Below are 18,217 nucleotides of genomic sequence, written 5' to 3'. Positions count from 1 at the left end.
CGGAGCTACATCCCTAGCTGCTTGCTTTTTTTTTTTTTTTAGAACCACAAACAATGGAGAAAAATATTACTATGCTAATGTTTCTCTAGAGACAAGGAGCTTTGATATGAGCTAAGTAAAAGCCGTCCAATGGCATCTTTCTGGTAAATTTGCTCTCTTATATGTACAGATGAGGGTTGCAAACTCTTCTGCTTGTCAGGATAAAAAGATATTATTGACACCTGTCATGTAGCCTTTTGTGTAAATTACGTTTTTACTTGTAGAAATCTCTTTCCTTGTGGAGACTCAATGGTTTGCATTATTGATGACCGAGAAGATGTCTGGAAGTTTGCCCCCAACCTGATCACTGTGAAGAAGTATGTGTACTTCCCAGGTACAGGTGATGTGAACGCACCTCCTGGGTCCCGGGAGCCTCAGGCAAGAAAGAAAGGTGAGCCGTCTGTGCAGTGCTGCAGAGAGAAGCAATGAGCTTTCTACTCCAACAGCTGGCTCTTCATTACTCATCTCAGTGTTGGCTGCCATAAATTGAAGATTCACTTTGTGTTTGTTGGCTTTTGTGTTCCAGTTTTAGAGGTTGTTGGGCTCATGTGATATTAAAAAACAGGATGTTTAAAAATCACACTTAAACATTTTGCTTTTTAAGAATACAGGTTGAGTATGCATTTCATCCATTTATCTTAAAAAATGCATCCCGGGAAACTAGGACATTCGCCTGAGAGTGAGGTATGGGATTTGGTGACTCCCCTATGAGAACCAGCCCTAGGGGCTAGGAAGGTGGCTCAGTGGTAGAGCGCTTGCCTTGCATGCATGAGGCCCTTGGTTCCATTCCTCAGCACCACATAAGCAGAAAAAAGCCAGAAGTGGCGCTGTGGCTCAGGTGGTAGGGCGCTAGCCTTGAGCTGAAGAGCTGAGGGACAGTGCCCAGGGCCAGAGTTCAGGCACCACGACTGACCAGAAAGAAAAAAAAAAAAGAACTAGCCCTAGAACATGAGGACTCTATGGGTACATCCTGCAAAGAACTGTGTCTATACCATACAAGCATGAGCCAAAGTCTGTCTTCAGTAAATTTAAAGGCTTTGGTTTCAACTGTTTCTGATGATACTTAGTTTTTCATTTTGTGTTTTGGCAGTACTGGGTTTGAACTTGGGACCTTATGTTTACTTAGCCTTTTTGTTCAGCTGGCACTCTACCACTGAACCCATGCCTTCTGCCCAGCTTCCTGCTTGTTAATTGAAGATGGAGTCTCAGACTTTTCTGCCTGGGCTGGCTTTGAATTTGAACACCTGGATCTCAACTTCCTGGGTGGCTGAGGATTATAGATGTTAGCTACTGATGCCCAACTTGATCATTAGTTATTTTTTTTTTTAAAAGCCATTTGAGCCATATAATTACCACTGTGGAGGTGAGGAGGGTGCAGCCCTGAGGAGCCTTCTTGTGGCGGGTGCATGGTGAGAACACAGTGGAGGGGCCTTGTGTTGTCAGGCCTGGAAGCCCTGCCAGCGTCTCTCCCACACGTGGCCACAAACCCTGTGGCTCTGGTGGCAGCTTGCTGAGGCCTGAAGGTCGGGGAGCGCTGCTTTGGTTTTGAAAGGTCCTCAACGTCCAGTAACAGTGGCTTTTCCTCTTGTGTATATTTAGTAAGTTCTAAAAGTGCTGACGCCCTGGAAGAAGCACCTGTGAAAGGCCCTGAGGAAGGCAGACCCACTCCTGGGGCAGAGCAGAGCAATGGCCTTGGGAAGCCCTTACCCGCTCCTGGGGCAGAGCAGAGCAATGGCCTTGGGAAGCCCCTACGGGAACTCAGTGGTGGCGAGTCTGTGCCAGGGACTTCTCCCAGTAAAGCAGGTGAGAGGGATCCCTGTCCCCTCACCCCGGCCCCCTCTGCCAGCAGCCCAGGTCGCCAGGAACTGGCAGATGCTCCAGAGCTCCCGATGTCTGCTGAACAGACAGATCGGACCTCACCAGGAGTACAGCCTGCTCAGGGCGCATCTGGCCCAGACTTGGATTTTGACTTGTCTAGTGACAGTGATAGCAGTGATTCAGAAGGTCAGAAATCTTCTTCCTCTGATGGGGAAAGTGAGAAGAGGAGCCAAAAAAAGTCCTCAGTCACCCAAGATGGAGTGAGAGTACCACAGCAAGGAGTTTCCCCTGAAGAAAGTGGGGCGAGACCTCCAGGCACAGGGTCCCTGGCAGAGACTGGACCCAGCACCCACCTGCATGACAAGGGGCCAGACCTGGACATGCAGGAGGAGGCCGAGCGGGACGGCCTCTGTGGCCTCGGAAATGGCTGTGTGGACCGGAAGGAGGCCGAGACTGAGTCTCAGAACAGTGAGCAGTCAGGGGTCACTGCAGGTGAGTCCCTGGACCAGAGCATGGGAGAGGAGGAGGAGGAGGACACAGATGAGGACGACCACTTGGTCCACTTGGAGGAGATCCTGGTGCGAGTCCATACTGACTACTACACAAAGTATGACAGGTACCTCCGCAGGGAGCTGGAGGAGGCTCCAGATATACGCAAGATTGTGCCAGAGCTCAGGAGCAAGGTGCTGGCCGACGTGGCTGTAATATTCAGTGGCATGCACCCAACAAACTTCCCAATTGAAAAGACCCGGGAGCACTACCACGCCACATCTCTGGGAGCCAGGGTCCTCACCCAGCTGGTACTGAGCCCCGACGCCCCTGACAGGGCCACCCACCTCATCGCAGCGCGGGCCGGTGAGTGCACCCCTCCAAGTGCCCTCAAGGGGGGGACCCAGCAGTGTGCCCAGGGTGGACACGGGCCTGCTGGGCTGGATCCTCATCCCGCTCTGAGGTTAGTCAGCATTGCTCTTCAATTTCATGATGGATTTTCAGAAATGTTTTTCTGGACCTTTCTAAGAACAGGTTTGTAAGTGTCTTTTAGCGGAATCTTTGCCTATGCACACTGTATGTGTGCATATTCTGCTTCCATTGGATGTCTGGGGTTTCTTGAACAGTCACCTTTGTGTGCTGGCTTATAAAGCCAGCCATCTCAAGAGTAGAGGCCAGACTTGCTGGGGATGGAGACTCGGTGGCAGGGTTCCTGTGGGAAGATCAGGAGGCCAGAAGAGTCAGGACCTCAAGTGAAAGCCTAACCCTTTGAGTTAGAAAACCAAGTACAAGATGTCAACTGGAACAAACAGAATAACAGATTATTGTAGGTGGACATATCTGTCATCTCCACAGAGTAGCAGCCTCCTTGGGTAGCACCTCTGTCGTTTCTGATAATTCAGCCAGAACTCTCCTATTCTGGGCAGGTAGTGGACAAATCTTGGAAGAATGCTGAAAAGCTAATACCTAATTTTTTAGTGTGCCTCAGAAGCAGTTTGACTTTTCCCAAATAAAGATCACTCAGACTAGTCTAGGTGCTGCTGTCCTGTTGCATTTTATCCTGTGACCACATTCAGTGAATCATGGATTCACCCTGACTTAGATTTCTGTTGTTAGCTGAGCCCCAAGAAGCTTGGTTCCAGACCCTCTCACATGCTCAGTGGAGCATTTAACAGACAGCCATGGAAGGCTCCCACTGGAGTATGTGTGCTAGAGTGAGAGGCTACTCTCTGGGCCATGAGCAGGTGAGGCCCCTTCTGGGGTTACTTGTCAGGTATAAGCATGTTGTCCAGGGACCGCCCAGTGCTAGATCTAAATCTCTCCCTTGCCTGCTTCAGAAACTGTAATGGGCAAGAGCTGCACTCACTACTTGTGTACTTTTATGCTTATATCATCATGCGGTGGGAAGGATAAATTGTCCTTATCTTGCTGCTGAGGCTTTGCGTTTGGAGGGAGTGACTCCTGAGGACCTCATTGACGGGGATGAGCCTGGCCACCTCAGAGCATGAGTTCCCTATGCAATGTCTATGGTTTCACTCCAAGACTAGCACAGGGCAAGCGTCAGCTGGAGTCCACTGAGTAGTCGCCTGACAGGGGTGGGCATGCGCCCTCGAGTATGCTCAAAAAGCTGAAAGTGGAGCTGTGCCCGTCAGAGGCTGGATCTCTCAAGGCTGAAGACAGTGCTGCTCAAGTGCAGACGCAGGACCAGGAAGCCCCAAGTCCTGTGGGAGATAGCGGCTCAAGATGGGCAGTGTCAGTGGGACTGGAAAAGCCCAAATACAAGTCAGTTTAGGGAACACTGACAGGACCCAGTGACAGAGGTGGGTCTCAGATTCCAGACAGGAGAGGGTTCTGGAGTATCTAGAAGGGTAACTGGAGGTACCGGCACGTTTAGGGCCGAAATCTTGCTGGTGAGCCTCCATCCCCAATGATGGAGAGTGAGAATGGTGCAGAGGTCTGTGAGTTTGGCCTCACCGGCTTTGTCCTGTGGGGCAGTGCCAGCCCTTTACTAGGGCATTTGTGCCAGTGTGTCTGTGTCCTGGACACTTGTGCCCTGGTGCTGCAGGTCAGCCTGACTTGTGGTCTCCACAGGCACGGAGAAGGTGCGCCAGGCACAGGAGTGCCAGCACTTGCACGTGGTCAGCCCTGACTGGCTGTGGAGCTGCCTGGAGCGCTGGGACAAAGTGGAGGAGCAGCTCTTCCCACTCACGGATGACGACACCCGGCCACACAGGTAGGCACCTTCTGTCCACAGACATGCCGAGGGGTTCAGGCCCATGTCAGGGCGTCCCCTCCCCAGATGGTTCCCTAGCATCTTGTGTGAAGATGGGTACTCCTGGAGCTTAGGTGGGGCTGTCAGCTCCATCACGGCCCTGGCTCCCATATAGGAAAAAGCTCAAGTTCAGTGGGAGGAGCCTCATCATTGGCCATCCAGCCTTCTTCCCTTCCCACAGCGAAGAGACCCTGGAACTCCTGCGGGATCAAAGATGAGCACCTAGAAAACCTGTGTATAAGTAACTGTTCATACCCAGAGAGCTGCTTTTTCTTTAAATGCCCTGTGATTCTACTTTTGGTAGTTAATCTTTTGCATATTTATGGGAAGATTTGTGTGTAGCACACACAGGAGCTCAGCTCTGGTTGTTGTCAAAAGTCTGGGTGTTGTGTCTAGGGGTTCAGCGTGTGGTGTCAGCAGCTGAGGACACTGGGGCAGGAGAGCCCCAGACCCAGGGAGACCGGTCCCAGTCTACACAGTAGACTGCACTAGTAGTGGAGGAACTCTCATATCTCTGTGGTGTGTATATGTGCTACCCTTGCACATTGTTATGTTCTGGAACTAAGATTGCAGCATGTCTTCCTCCTGAGGGTGCTTTTGACTCGCTCTGAGCAGCGGTCACTCGTTGTCCTTGTGAAGATGTCTCGTTTTGTTAGCCACACCTCTCTGTTGTCGTGCCCATCCATCTTTCATCCCATCCCATGTCCCTGTGGCCCTGTGTCTCTGTTTTGCCACTTACCACCCTCTCTTCCTCTCCTCTCCTTATCTGACAGGGAGAAAAGCCCTGCTACCTTCCCTGACAGGCAGAACATGCTTCCAGCGGCCTTGTTCCACCCGACACCTGTCCACCCCAAGGTCCAGCCTGGCCCTGAGGTTCGGATCTATGACTCCCACACGGGCAAGCTGATCAGGACAGGCGCCCAGGGCCGTGCGCCCATGCCTCCCAGTGGTCTGTCCGTCCATGGGGACCCCTCCTCCTTCAGGTATGTTACGTAGCACATTAGAGCTCTCCTTGCTGATGAGACAGGTGTCTGAAGGGTTAAGCTTTGGTTGTGTGGTCCTATTAAAGTGGCTGTGTTGGCCTACAGTGTAGATGAGTGATGTTTAGGAGTGTTTAGCCCTCGCTGTGTGTTGGCTACCTGATACTCTGGAGTCTGCGTTATTCTCGTGTCTCACCTTGGCTTCCAAAAGTAAAAGCAGAGCAACCCTTGATTTAGCCTCCTTAGTTTCCTGCACAGCCCCACTCCTCCTAAGGAGGCTCCTTGATGTCTGGGTCAGCGGGAGGCCATCTGAGCTGTCCAGCAGGGGCTGTAAGGCTCTCCAGGCTGCCAGAGCTGGCCTTCACAGGCGTATCCTGAGCTGTCTGCCCCTTTCCCGTGGGTTCAGTAGACACAGAAGGCGGCAGGAGACTCATGAAGTTCAGCCTCGGTGTGGCTGTCAGCTAGCCACTCCGTTTCCATTTTAGTGAATTGCTTTTTGTGTACTTCTTACACTTTTTTTTTTTTTTTTAACCCTTCTCTCTTCCTAGTGTTCTACCACTGGGTCACATTTCCACCCGTGTTTCACTTTTAGGATAGGGTCTTCCTGCCTGCGTAGCGATCCTCTGACTTTAACTTTCCCATAGTTGCTGGGATAAGAGAGTCAGGGCACCAGGTGGAGCGTCCCTCCATGGGGAGTCTCGTGGACTTGGGTGCCTGGGCCAGCCTAGAGCAGTTCCCTCGATCTACTCAAGTACATAGGAGTATAGGTTTCTTTTTTTTTTTTTTTTTCTTTTGGGTCCGGTCGTGGGGCCTGAACTCTGGGCCTGGGCGCTGTCCCTCAGGTCTTCAGCTCAAGGCTAGTGCTCTACCACTTGAGCCACAGCGCCACTTCCGGCTTTTTTTTTTTTGCTTATGTGGTGCTGAGGAATCGAACCCAGGGCCTTGAGCATGCAAGGCAAGCGCTCTACCACTGAGCCACCTTCCCAGCCCCAGGAGTATAGGTTTAAGCCACCTACACATAGCTTAACAGAAGATTTTAAACTTTTGCCATAGTCTGTAGCCAGGTGCTGGTGGCTCATACCTGTAATTCCAGCCACTCAGGAGGCTAAGATCTGAGGATTATAGTTTGATGCCAACGCAGGAAGGAAGATCTATGAAACTCTTTGTCTCCAATTAATCATCATCAAAAAAGCCAGACAGGGAGCTGTAACTCAAGTACTGGAGCACTAACCTTGAGCAGAAAGCAGCTCAGGGACAGCACCCAGGCCCTGAGTTCAGGCCACAGGATGGCACACACGCGCGCACTAGTGAGCACACACATATAAAGCCATGTGGTTTTAGCTCAAAAACAGGCATGGCATTGGCCAAGAAAAACACATGCTGTGTTCCTCCTTTCGTGGGATGCAGAGGCGCTGAGACAGCAGACAGGCAGGTGTGGTCCTGGGAGCCAGCAGGAGGCCTGGCGCTAGGAGCCTGTACCTTTAGGCTTTCCAGGTAACGTTTCTTTTACTAAGAGTGACCGCCCTTTGATCTGGTCCTAGTTTGAGAATCATGTCCTGGAAAAGATAGTGCTAACAACCTAGGGTTTGGGGCCAGGAAGGGCCTGTGAGGCTTTTGGTGTGGTGGACTAGCTGTTACTTTCTTGCTGAAAATAACCATAAAAATTAAGGGAACACTCAAGAAGCTCTGTGGAGCCAGCCAGGCTATGTTAAGTAGCCGTAGAGACCCAGGGGGATTGACGCTACCACCGCATCTTGGGCTTGACTGTTTAAACCCAGAGAGCAGGTGACTGCTCAGTTGGGGTCTTAAGTTGTGAGTGCTTCCGGGTACTGGGGAGCGAGCAGCATCAGGAGCAGCTGGAGGGGCTGGATACCACAGTAATGCTAATCAACATGGCCATTGAGGCAGAGGGTGAGTAAAATAGCTCACAAACAGGACTCAAGAAAGGAGCTCAGTCCTGGGGTCTCGGTCCCTGTGGAGTTGAGGTACCCTCTTCCAGAACACTAGGGACCCCGTGGGTTTAGTAGAGGTCCTGTTATGTGGGCGTGGCAGCTGCATCCCAGCCAACCTCGCTTCCTGGAGGTCAGGTTGGGGCTGGAGGCTCTCGGCCTTCATCTCTTGGCCAGCCCCACCTTGAAGCCTTCTCTTACTCTGGAGGTTTCCTGATGGTAGTCCTCATGTCAGGAGCTGAGGCCACCAGACTTGTGCCTCTCAGGGGTCAGGTGGTTCAGGTTTGTGTTGTCGACTGTGTTCTACAGTATCTCATAACCTGATGAGTAGAAGGTAAGGCCAGAAAGAACTTGGTCCTAAGCTGTAGTTTTACAGTAGGAGTCGAAGTCGGTGTGTTGTGTGCACAAAAGCAGACCTGTGCAGAGTCTGCTCTCTGTGCTGCAGAAACCAGCTCACAAAAGCATCGTCATAAGCCATTGACTGGCCAAATGTTAGGTGCACATTTTTTTTTCAATTTTTTAGCCTGCCAAGATACAAAATGAGAAGCAGGGCTGAAAGCAGTTTGCGTGTGACAGGCTGAGTGAAGGGGGCACGGTCTCCTTGAGTGGGTAATAACGGAAGCAGGGGGTTCTGAAATGCACAGCCGCGGCATGGACTCAACCATGCTGTGCTGTCCCAGGGTGGACACACCAGCTACAGCTCATCCCGGCAGGCAGACGCTCAGTCACAAGGTGCTCGTTTCCGTAGTTACTTAGGTACACAAGAGGACAGTAATACCCTGCTGTAGGACTGCATTTATTTTGTAATGGAAAGTAGCACTGTGTGTGTTCTCACATCTCATCCCAGGAGTTGGAGGCCGGGAGGCTCAGTTGGTAGAACACTGGCCAGTGACAGAAAGCATCAAGTGTTGAGTTAGCGTTCCAGCTGTGGGCCAAAAGGAAAAAAAAACAAAACAGTAACTAACATCTCGTCCCAGAGACTATCCTGCAGGCTTCCAGATAACATTTTGTCCATACTGAGCCATGCCGTTGCTCTCCTACTTGAGTGCATGGGAAGGTGTAAGCGGCCTGAATCAATGGGAGTCAGTCGATTGCCCTCTGGGATTCGGGTTGAGAGGCGCCCGCAGCGGCCGGCCACAGTAGCTACTCCGCTAGCCACTCGGCACTCTTGGTACAGAGCAACCTCCGCGAAGCCAGGTGTCCCTGGTGAGGGTGCGGCCCCCATCCTGCCCTCCTTCGGCAGCTTGAGCACCGCCCCACCCCAGGCCCGTGCCGCTGCGGTCGACACTGGCCCTCCACTCCATTCTGTGTTCTGTGCCTGGAACCCTGCATAGACCTATTATGACAGCTGCTTGTGTTCCAGGCGGTAACTACTGCCCGCCATGCGCATTCTCAACTAAGCTGAGAAGCTGTAAGTCTTCTGGGGTCTCTTCCTAGTCTACACGCCTCACACTCTGTTGATCTTCTTGGGGAGGGCTGCTGATGTCCAGTTCCCTTCATCTCCCTTTAGCTGAGGCCCCTTCATTTGTCATGTGTTTTGCCCATGTGAGGGTCCAGGTTGATGGTTCTTTGATGTTAGCAATTGAGAAATGTCCAGTCTTCCTTTCTCTGTGTGTTTCACGGACAGCCCTGCCAGGGACCTCCTTCCCCCTTGCAGAGGTAAAACAGTAACTTTCCTCTTAACTGCTTCCCGGCTCTTCTTTGTCTACTCGGTTTGGTCGTAATGTGTCCTGTAGGTTTGGGGAGTCTGTCCTGTTTATGGTGCCTTCAGCTTCTTGGATCAGGTTTACATCTTTCCTTACTATCCCTACCATTGCTGTTGGGTTCTCCCTGCCTTTGGCATGACTGAATTTTTTGTTACTTCATATATCTCTAATGCTGTGTTTGTTTTTCTGCTTTAGTCTGCTTTTTATGTTCAGAGAGGGTGACTGCTGTTAGTTAGGTCTGTAAGTTCATAGACATTTTTTCCTTCTTTTTTTTTTTTTTTTTTGTCGGTCGTGGGGCTTGAACTCTGGGCCTGGGCGCTGTCCCTCAGCTCTTCAGCTCAAGGCGAGCGCTCTACCACTTGAGCTACAGCGCCACTTGCGGTTTTCTGGTGGTTTATTGGAGATAGGAGTCTCACGGTCTCTCCTGCCCGGGCTGGCTTTGAACCGCGATCCTCAGATCTCAGCCTCCTGAGTAGCTAGGATTACAGGCGTGAGCCACCAGCGCCCGGCCATTTTTTCCTTCTTGTCTCCTCCATTTTGTTGTTGAGCCCAGCCTCTGTGCTGTTTTGTTTTGTTTCCATCTATTTTCAGCTTTAAGATTCCATTTGGATCTTTAGTCTTGTTTCTTTGCTAAGGCTTGAACTTTGCTGGCTATCCTTCCCATTCTTTATGTCTTGTGATTCTGATCAAAACTGGTCACTTTCCAAACATGTTGGGGTACCTGGGTCTTCTTTCTATTCTACGGCAGCATTTTGCTGCCAGCTCCCCACACAGCTGGTGCTGACACCGGAGTGGGGGAAGGGAGCAGGGTGTCCTTATCGCTGGAGGCAGCTGTGAGGGTTCACACGGCTAACTCCTGACTCTCCACTGGATATCATCGGGGGGGGGGGGGGGGGGGGGCAGGGGGCGGCGTCTTGCCTTGGGGAAAGGCCCACGTGGTCAGACTCCCCGTCTCCCCTGCCCCCACCCTGCCCCAGCTTTCCCTGAACACCATGTAAGAGGCTAACATTGGGTCTTTATAAGTGTTTGGTTGGAATGGAGCAGTTATTGTGTGAAAATCCTTAAATATTCATTATTTAAATACTCATTAGCCTCCTCTTCCCAAGCTTTTTGGCAGCAAGTGGGTTTGAACTCAAGGCTTGTGTTGGCTAGGCTTTTTTGAGAGTGATGGTACCTAGTAGGTGGCGCTGCTCTGCCACGTGTGTCCTGAACTCAGTTTTGATAAGGATGGGAATATGGAGTGTAACTTTCAAGAAATTGGATTTCTGGGCTGGGAAGGTGGCTCAGTGGTAGAGTGCTTGCCTTGCATGCATGAGGCCCTGGGTTCAATTCCTCAGCACCACATAAGCAGAAAAGTCGGAAGTGGCGCTGTGGCTCAAGTGGTAGAGCGCTAGCCTTGAGCTGAAGAGCTGAGGGACGCCCAGGCCCAGAGTTCGGGCCCCACGACCAGACCCAAAAAATAAAAACAATTGGATTTCTGGGTAGAAAGTATTCCACTTGTCCTTAATAGATGATAGTTTGGTGACTCCTAATGTAGGTCCCCCTCTTAATTCTAGCTCTGGCTCAATACCCCATGCTTCTCACGGTGAAGAGTTCTTTCTGCCTCCCTGCTGTGGCTGTCATGATTCAGTCTGAGGCCCAGCAGGCAGTCCAGCCCTCCTCTGTGCCGCCTCATCTCTCACCCTCACCCACCGGGAAGGAGCCAGCTGCTCGGACAGTTGTCTGGTGGAAGACACGTGCCAGTTTCACAACATGTACCTTAATTGCTGGCACTTACAAGTAATGACTACAATGTAGTCAATGAGATTTGACCTATCTCAGTGAAATGTATATGAAGAGAAGAAAACAATTGCAAACAGAACTGAGATTTATTTTGAGTACTCTTGCTCACTGCTATTGCACTACCACTTTAGCCACCATGCCTCCAGTCTCTATTTTGCTGCTTAATTGGAAAGTGAGACTCAGAATTTTCTGCCTGTGCTGACTTCAGACTTCAGCTCTCCAGGTCTCAGCCTCCTGTGTGGCTAGGATTGCAGGCATGAGCCACCAACCCTTGGCTCTTAACTGAGATTTTATGATAGGAAAGTTTGTGCAGCATAAGCTTGTTGATAATCTCAGGGGCAGCTTGAGTCTGTTTGGTTCTTGCTAACTGGTGATTTCATGAAGCTGTGCACACATGATGCAGCATGTCTTTCCTCTTCTTTTGAGCAGATGGACTCCATTCCATTAGCATCCACTCAATGCACCATTTCATGTTCGGGTTCTACTTGTGCCCTAGATAAAAGTGTCACCTTTGTTTTGCTTTCTTTCATGCTATGGCTCTCCAGTCTTAATGATACTTCCAGATTGTCTAGGAAATGAATCCTCGGTATGCACTCGGGTCAAGGCAGATAGATACCCCACGGACAGTGTGTTTTGTTGAAAGGAGGTTAATGCCATCCTTCACAGGATAGAGGACCTAGCCAGGGGTTGGGGAGGGGAAGCCTATGGATGCTAAACAAGCAGGTAATGATTGTGCAGTCAGTAGAACATTCTTCTTTCTGTACATATACTCTCTGTGTGTTTTGCCAAGTGCTCGAATCAGAACTCTGATGCAGTCTACAAAGGTGCAATCAGACTGCTTTCCTCACGTCGAACTGTGACATTCCTTTCAGAGCTGTTCAGCCACTTCAGCAGCAGATGTTTGGTGAAGAGTTGCCCAGTGCTGGAGATGGGGAGCAGCCTGGCCCTGCTAGAAGAGAGCGACAGCCCAGTATGTCAGAGACGATGCCACTGTACACTCTTTGTAAGGAGGACTTAGAGAGTATGGATAAAGAGGTGAGCAAGCAAAGCACTGCACAGGACCAGGCTGTGGTGGGGGAGCACGTCTGCAGAAGGGCTGACGGCTGGTGCACTAGCCAGTATGTGCAGTTGGAGCTGGGATTCTTGCCCATGTAGATAGGTAGGTCATGCGCCCATACCTATGACTTCCTGGGTGGTTTTCTGTTAAAAGGAACCATAGCATTAGTGAAATGATCATCCTGTGTTTGGTAGCCATGGCTTGAGGCTACGGCTGAGTCCTCACAAAACCACCTTCTGGTCCCAGTGGAGCTGCTGCCGGCATTATCTGGTACCAGTGTAGAAATGCTGTTTCATTGGTGGAACAGAGGTGGTACCCACGGGGAAAATGACAGTTTTCATTTATATTCAGCTGTAGAATAGAGTTTCAAACAGCGTATTCAGGATAGAATTGCATCACTTACTCATAGTTTCTCACATCTCAGATGAGAGATTGTCTTGTGATGATGAAACCTTTTTTTCCAGGCATGCTGAATTTCCTGTTTGCCACTTTTCAGCCCTCTTAAACATTAGCTTCCTTTGTTTCATGAAAGTGTTTTCTCTAAAATGTTTTCCTTAGAAAGGTACTAGAGTACATACTTGTAATTCCAGCTACTTCAGATGCAGAGAGGAAAGATCATAGTACAGCATAAACCTGGGTAAAAGTTAACAGGACCCCATTCCAACAAATAAGCTGGCATGCAGTACATGTCTGTAGTCACATCTATGCAGAAGCTGTAGGTGAAAGGACCATGGTCCAAGGCCAGCTATCAGCAGAAACAAAAGACCTGATGAAAAAAAGAACTAAAGCAAAATAGGGATGGAGGTGTGGCTCAAGTGTTGCAATACCTGTCTAGCCCTGACTTCAAACCCTTAGCTTTCCCGTCCTCTCTGCCTTCAAGCACAGGCAGCTGTATCTGAAATAATGCTCACTCTCCACGGGGTGCACTGGTCCCCTCCGCCTGGCACCTCTGTCCAGATGCACTGCCAGCTCGTTTGGTGTGATTGGCCGCTGAGGGCCCGCAGAGCAGCAGTCCCCTTGGTCACATAGCAAGCACAGCATTGGTTCTGACCCACCCCTAGCAAAGGGGACTCGGGTTTTTATGGAAATGCCAAGCCTAAGTCACACAGCAACTTTGAAGCATGGGGAAGTCTATTCCTTTACTTTCAGAGATAAAAACTAGCAAGGAGTACCAAAAAGAGAAAGGCTCCATCCTTGGCCTCAGTGCACTCAGGCTGCCACCAGGGTGGGGAGTGCCGCTGAGGCCTCGTGTACCGTCTTCCTCTGTGGTCTCCTTCGTTCCTGTGGGTGCTGGTCTCCACAGCAGGCCCGGCTTGCCCAAATGCAGACCGGGTATAGCCTCAGGGAAGTGCTCCTGCCATCGGAGTGCCACTGCGGGCTGACACAGGGCCCCTCCTCCCCCAGGTCATCTTCCTGGGGCTTGTTTCAGGACATGGTAGGGCAGGCACTGCGCACCTGACCTACGTTCCGGAGGGAGCCGGTAGACAGCACTCAGACACGAGTACAGGCCTTGGACCAGTTAGGGTCTGCCATCACAGAATCCACATCTCTTTCACGTTTGCATGCCCCTCTGTGTTCGGGCTAGCCACCTCTTCTGAGCCAGCCTCTGGCCCTCTGACAAGAACAGTGACCATCTGAGGCCACCCTGACTTGCGGGACCTCACGGTACCGAGCACCTCTGCAAATGAGCACCTCTCCAAATGAGACCATTGTCACCAGGATCAGCCTTAGTCCTTCAGCAGATCTTTTAGTGGAACACAGTTCAATCTACTCCATGTAGGACTTGATTGAAATTTAGTGCCGTGTCTTCCTTTTTGCCAGAAACATGCACATACACGTATACATACATACCTGCCTGTAATCACCTTAAGTTTCTCTGGGAAAGATTCTCTCGGCCAGGCAGGGTGCCACATGACTGTAATCCCAACTGCACAGGAGGCTGAGGTAGGAGGATCATGGTCTAAGATCAGACCAAGTCAAAGTAGGAGACCCAACCTGAAAAATTAACTCAAGCCATGAAAGAAGGGGGTTGGAGGCATGCTCAGGGGGCAGAGTGCCAGCCAGTGAGTGAAGGCTTCAGGTACCGAGTTCAAGTCCCAGTCTCAGACAAAAAAGCATGGAGGCATTTCTCAAGTAGTAGAGCATCTTCCTAGCAAGCACAGACCTCAGACTCCATGTGCTTCTCAAAAAAGAAGGGCACTCTGCTTTCTATCATGGGTGGTTTTTAACTCTTCTGTTAAGTGTCTGTCTGGACTTTCCAGTACAGCCTATTAAGCATTTGGTTTCTGGCCCAGACTTCCAGCCTGCACAGGGACATCTCTTAATTACAAGGTTATCTACCTCTGAGCCAGACGAGTAGGCTGTGAATTTTCTCTGATAGGTGGAAAAGCATCCCCCTCCACCTTTGTCTAGTATCAGCTCCTTAGTAGAGCAGATGCAGGACCGAGGTAGTACTGGAGGCTATCATCCAGCTCGCCAGGAATTTCCTGGAACATGCATTTTCAGCTGCTGTTCCGAATCCCTTGGAACGTCTCAGGGCTAGTTCCTCCATAATTAGTAGGAAAAAGTGCGTAAGCATACCCCTGCCACCTTCCTTCTAATGGCTTCCACTTTCCTTCCCAGCGGTACTTGCTAATGTGTTTTGTTCCAGCACTGTAGCCCCCTATTTTCCTTGTGCTGCTGGCCTCCTTTCTTTGCCATCTTTGTTCAGGCTGGGGGATAAGGAGTCTTGGAAGTGAGCTCTCCTTTTGTCATTTTCCCCAGATCTCATGAGCAAGGTCCCTGTCCTTGTCCCTGTTCTCTCATTCCCAGCCTGACAACTTTCTTACCCTCAGGCCCAGCTCCTCATGAAGGCGCCGGCATCATCTCATCTGAGCAGGAAAAGAGGTGCCACCTCCGGACCTCCCAGAGTTCTGAAGGAGCCATTCACACCCACAGAATACTTAACATTGCCTAGAAAACTAACTGGCGAACACATACTGCAGAAATGTGAACAGTTGATTTTCATTAATGATTCACTCTTCTGCAGTGTGTGAATAATTAATGAAAGTCTTGTGCTTTTTATTTGGACTGCGTTTGAATTCTGCATTAACTATACATAGAAGTTGTCATTCTGATGACCTAGTCAAGAACCCTCAGACCAGGTCAGCCTGGAGAAAGGTGCAAGGCCACCTTCAGGCTGGCTTTTTAAGCAGGATCAACGAGGTCGCACAGGCGCTGCCCCTGACCTCTCAACCCTTGGAGTAGGTTGGACAGTGTAAGTGTTCTGCAGAGCTGTGAGTTCTGCAAACTTCGCCAGCCTGACAGACAACTTCTCACAAGCAGAGATGAGCTTCTGTTTATCCACCCCGGGGCAAGAATGGCCGCCTTGGTTCTAATGGGCCCCCTGCTCAGTGCCTTGTGCCACACCAGAAACTCCCAGCTGCCCCCAGGATTCTGGAGGAGGGAGAGCAGTCTGGGCACAGCTGCAGCCAATCCCTTGTCTTCCTGGGGGGGAGTAGCAGGTCTTCCTGTGAAGCAAGATGCACTCCTCAAAACCCAGCCAGGGTACAGAAACAGGCACTGGGGACCCTGAATTCAATCTGTGGTTTTTAACATGCAGTGCAACAACTCTCATTACTGTAGCATAAGATAACAGTTGGGGCTGGGGGATAGTGTGCCCCTGTCCTGATCGGGCATGTCAGGGAAACCTGCGGAGCTGAGGTAGGCTGCTGGCCCCACCCTGTCCCCCACACACCCTCACACCACCATCCAGGATAAAGAGTGGCTGCAGGGCTCAGGTTTTCTCCTCTGGTCCTCAGCACATGCAGTGAGGGGCCAGCTTCCCATTGGGTCGCATTGAGTTTGACATGCAACCACTGCAGTGTTGAATCCTAAGTCAAAGCGCGTGCAGGAGAGGAACTTGATATGAGAGCTGCCTGTGTGTGTACTCTACATGGGGACACCAATGCTTGTCACGCCGCGGTGGCCCTGAGGCAGGCACAGCTGCCGAGGAGCGTCGCGCTGCCGGGCACACCAGCAGATGAGCTGCTGAACGGTTCCTTCCCGTTCTTTAGCTGTCGCAGGTTGCTTGATGTTGTTCCCACGCTTGGGGTATTTGTCAAACTCACGAGCACTGCCTAGCCCTGTGTATGTGGAAATAGGACAGGAGTCCCCGCTGAAGAGGAACAGCTGTCATCCATAACAGGGATGAGGGATTTTGCTTTCTCCGTCTGTTCATGGTGTATGTAGCTCCTCCTATCTGAGTCAAGAAGCTAGGACATGTGTTCTACATTAATTTATAGGCAGATTTTCTTTCCAGTGAATGATGAAGCGTCTTTGAGTTCCTTCAGCAGGTTCTCTGCTGGAAACCTCTACTTCAAGTATAGTTCCGCGTCCATGCCTGGAGGTTGATGTGCGCCACAGGCCTACCCAAGCACTCTCAGCCCTGGGCTTCGCAGCTTCCAGCAACTGGGACGGAGGTCCTGTGCTGTTGTCAGCCCTGGCTGCTCTGTGTCCCGGCCCCAGCTGGAGGGGCTCCGCTGGCAGGCTGAGGCCTGTCCACACGGAGCAGTTTTTCAGGGTGATTCTTACCTGCTAGCTGCCCCAGTGCCGTTGGGCCCCAGTACAAAGTGTTTGTTGTGTGAGCCTGGCTGGTGGCAGCCTGTGAGCACCGGCTCAGTGCCCTGGGCAGGCACAGAAGTTCCAGAAGAGAATCTCTTAAAATAGGTGACTTTTTTCAGAGTTATCTAAGTCTAAACAAGTCTTAACCAGGATCATCTGTGGCTGGCTTCTGTCCCATGCACGCAGGAGCACACAGAAGGGGGTGATGGGTAGAGGTAGAGGTGGCGGCGGCGGCGGCAGGGCCACCTTTCCTTGGGTGTCTTAGTCACATGCCATGTCTTCATTGTCAGTCACTAGTTTCACTGATGGCCCCTTCTCCCCGGGTATAAGTAAGGTTGGCTTTCTTGGTGCTGTCCTGGGGCTCTTGATCCTCTACTTAACCACACGCCAGCCCAAGATTGTTTACCTGATTGTTTGTTTTTGTAAAAGTTGTTTAGGATCCACTTGAGCTACAGGGTTAGTGAGTTTGTGCCTTGTTTCTATTTGTATGAATTGAAGGCCATTAAAGGAAGTGGAAAGTCTGAAGCATGCCTATATTACCTGCTTAATTCATGATCTCTTTGGTGTAAGCTACTTTAAGGTGATAACTGACACATCTAAGGAAACTGCAAACCCACAGAGCTAGTGTCTCCTCTGGGCTTGAGCCTCCAGGGGGACCTCGTCACAGTGCCCTCAGTGTGGTCCTTACGGCTCTGCCCAGCAAAGGTCTGGGGCTGCCCCAAGGAATTTCTCCACATCATTGCTTCTCTCACCCTTGACCTGTATCCTGTTCACATACTCACTTCGTGAGACACATGTCCTTTGCTGGAGACAGATCACCTGGTAGCTAATACATTCTCAGTAAGGGGGCTGGGAAGGTGGCTCAGTGGTAGAGCTCTTGCCTTGCATGCATGAGGCCCTGGGTTTGATTCCTCAGCACCACATAAGCAGAAAAAAGGCCGGAAGTGGCACTGTGGTTCAAGTGGTGGAGCACCAGCCTTGAGCTGAAGAGCTGAAGGACAGCGCCCAGGCCCAGAGTTCAAGCCCCACGACCAACAAAAATAAAAATAAAAAAATAAATACATTCTCAGTAAAACAGGAACATTTCCATTGATCCCAAAATGTTCGAATGAGGCACATTAGATCCAGGAGCTGTGAAAGACCCCAGGGTGTCTCCCTGATGGTGTTTTGGATTATGTTTGTTCCATTGGGATGGTTAGGGTAATTGTGCAATGGGATTTCCTTGCATCAGTTAGAACCAACTGGTTTTCCATACTGACATTTCCCAGAGCTCTTATGGCACTACTTGATCAGCTCACATGTGTACAGCCAGGACTGCTGAGCAGCAGGCTCTGTGGACATCTGCACTAAGGCAAGGCAGTTACCACTCACATGCGCTCCGCGTGTACTGGCTAAGAACTCTGCGCAGGAACTCAAGTCTGTAGTTGGGGATGGCAAGTCTTCACGGAGATGGCAGTGGGTGTGTGCATGGATCCTACTGTGCACGAGAGACCTTTAGTAACCTCAGGAAAGTCAGTGCCAAG

The 18,217-nt window shown here is 50.8% G+C and overlaps 1 protein-coding gene and 1 long non-coding RNA gene across 9 annotated transcripts in view; one reads left to right on the top strand and one right to left on the bottom strand.

Annotated features, from left to right (window-relative positions):
• Ctdp1 (CTD phosphatase subunit 1) overlaps nt 1–18,217 on the top strand; it is a 58,591-nt gene that overhangs the window by 23,593 nt on the left and 16,781 nt on the right. For 6 of the 8 annotated variants that reach the window (XR_011375903.1, XM_070038802.1, XM_070038807.1 and 3 more), the window contains exons 7-11: nt 264–430; nt 1,639–2,712; nt 4,438–4,579; nt 5,392–5,601; nt 11,908–12,070. Coding sequence is in view for 6 of the 8 variants with exons in the window: in XM_070038802.1 (XP_069894903.1) it covers nt 264–430; nt 1,639–2,712; nt 4,438–4,579; nt 5,392–5,601; nt 11,908–12,070 (1,756 nt within the window). In the remaining 2 variants the exon portion in view is untranslated. The remainder of the gene's footprint in view (nt 1–263; nt 431–1,638; nt 2,713–4,437; nt 4,580–5,391; nt 5,602–11,907; nt 12,071–18,217) is intronic. The other 2 variants (XR_011375902.1, XM_070038804.1) reach the window with 1 other exon arrangement.
• Nucleotides 8,323–8,824, bottom strand: LOC138839178 (uncharacterized). The gene is made up of 2 exons (XR_011375898.1): nt 8,589–8,824; nt 8,323–8,472 (listed from the first exon to the last, which is right to left on the bottom strand). It is a non-coding gene; the product is annotated as an uncharacterized lncRNA (long non-coding RNA).

Source organism: Dipodomys merriami, unplaced genomic scaffold (genome assembly GCF_024711535.1).
Source record: "Dipodomys merriami isolate MVZ:Mamm:240054 unplaced genomic scaffold, mDipMer1.0.p SCAF_297, whole genome shotgun sequence".
Taxonomy (NCBI): Eukaryota; Metazoa; Chordata; class Mammalia; order Rodentia; family Heteromyidae; genus Dipodomys; species Dipodomys merriami.
This window is presented reverse-complemented; position numbering and strand designations above follow the sequence as displayed.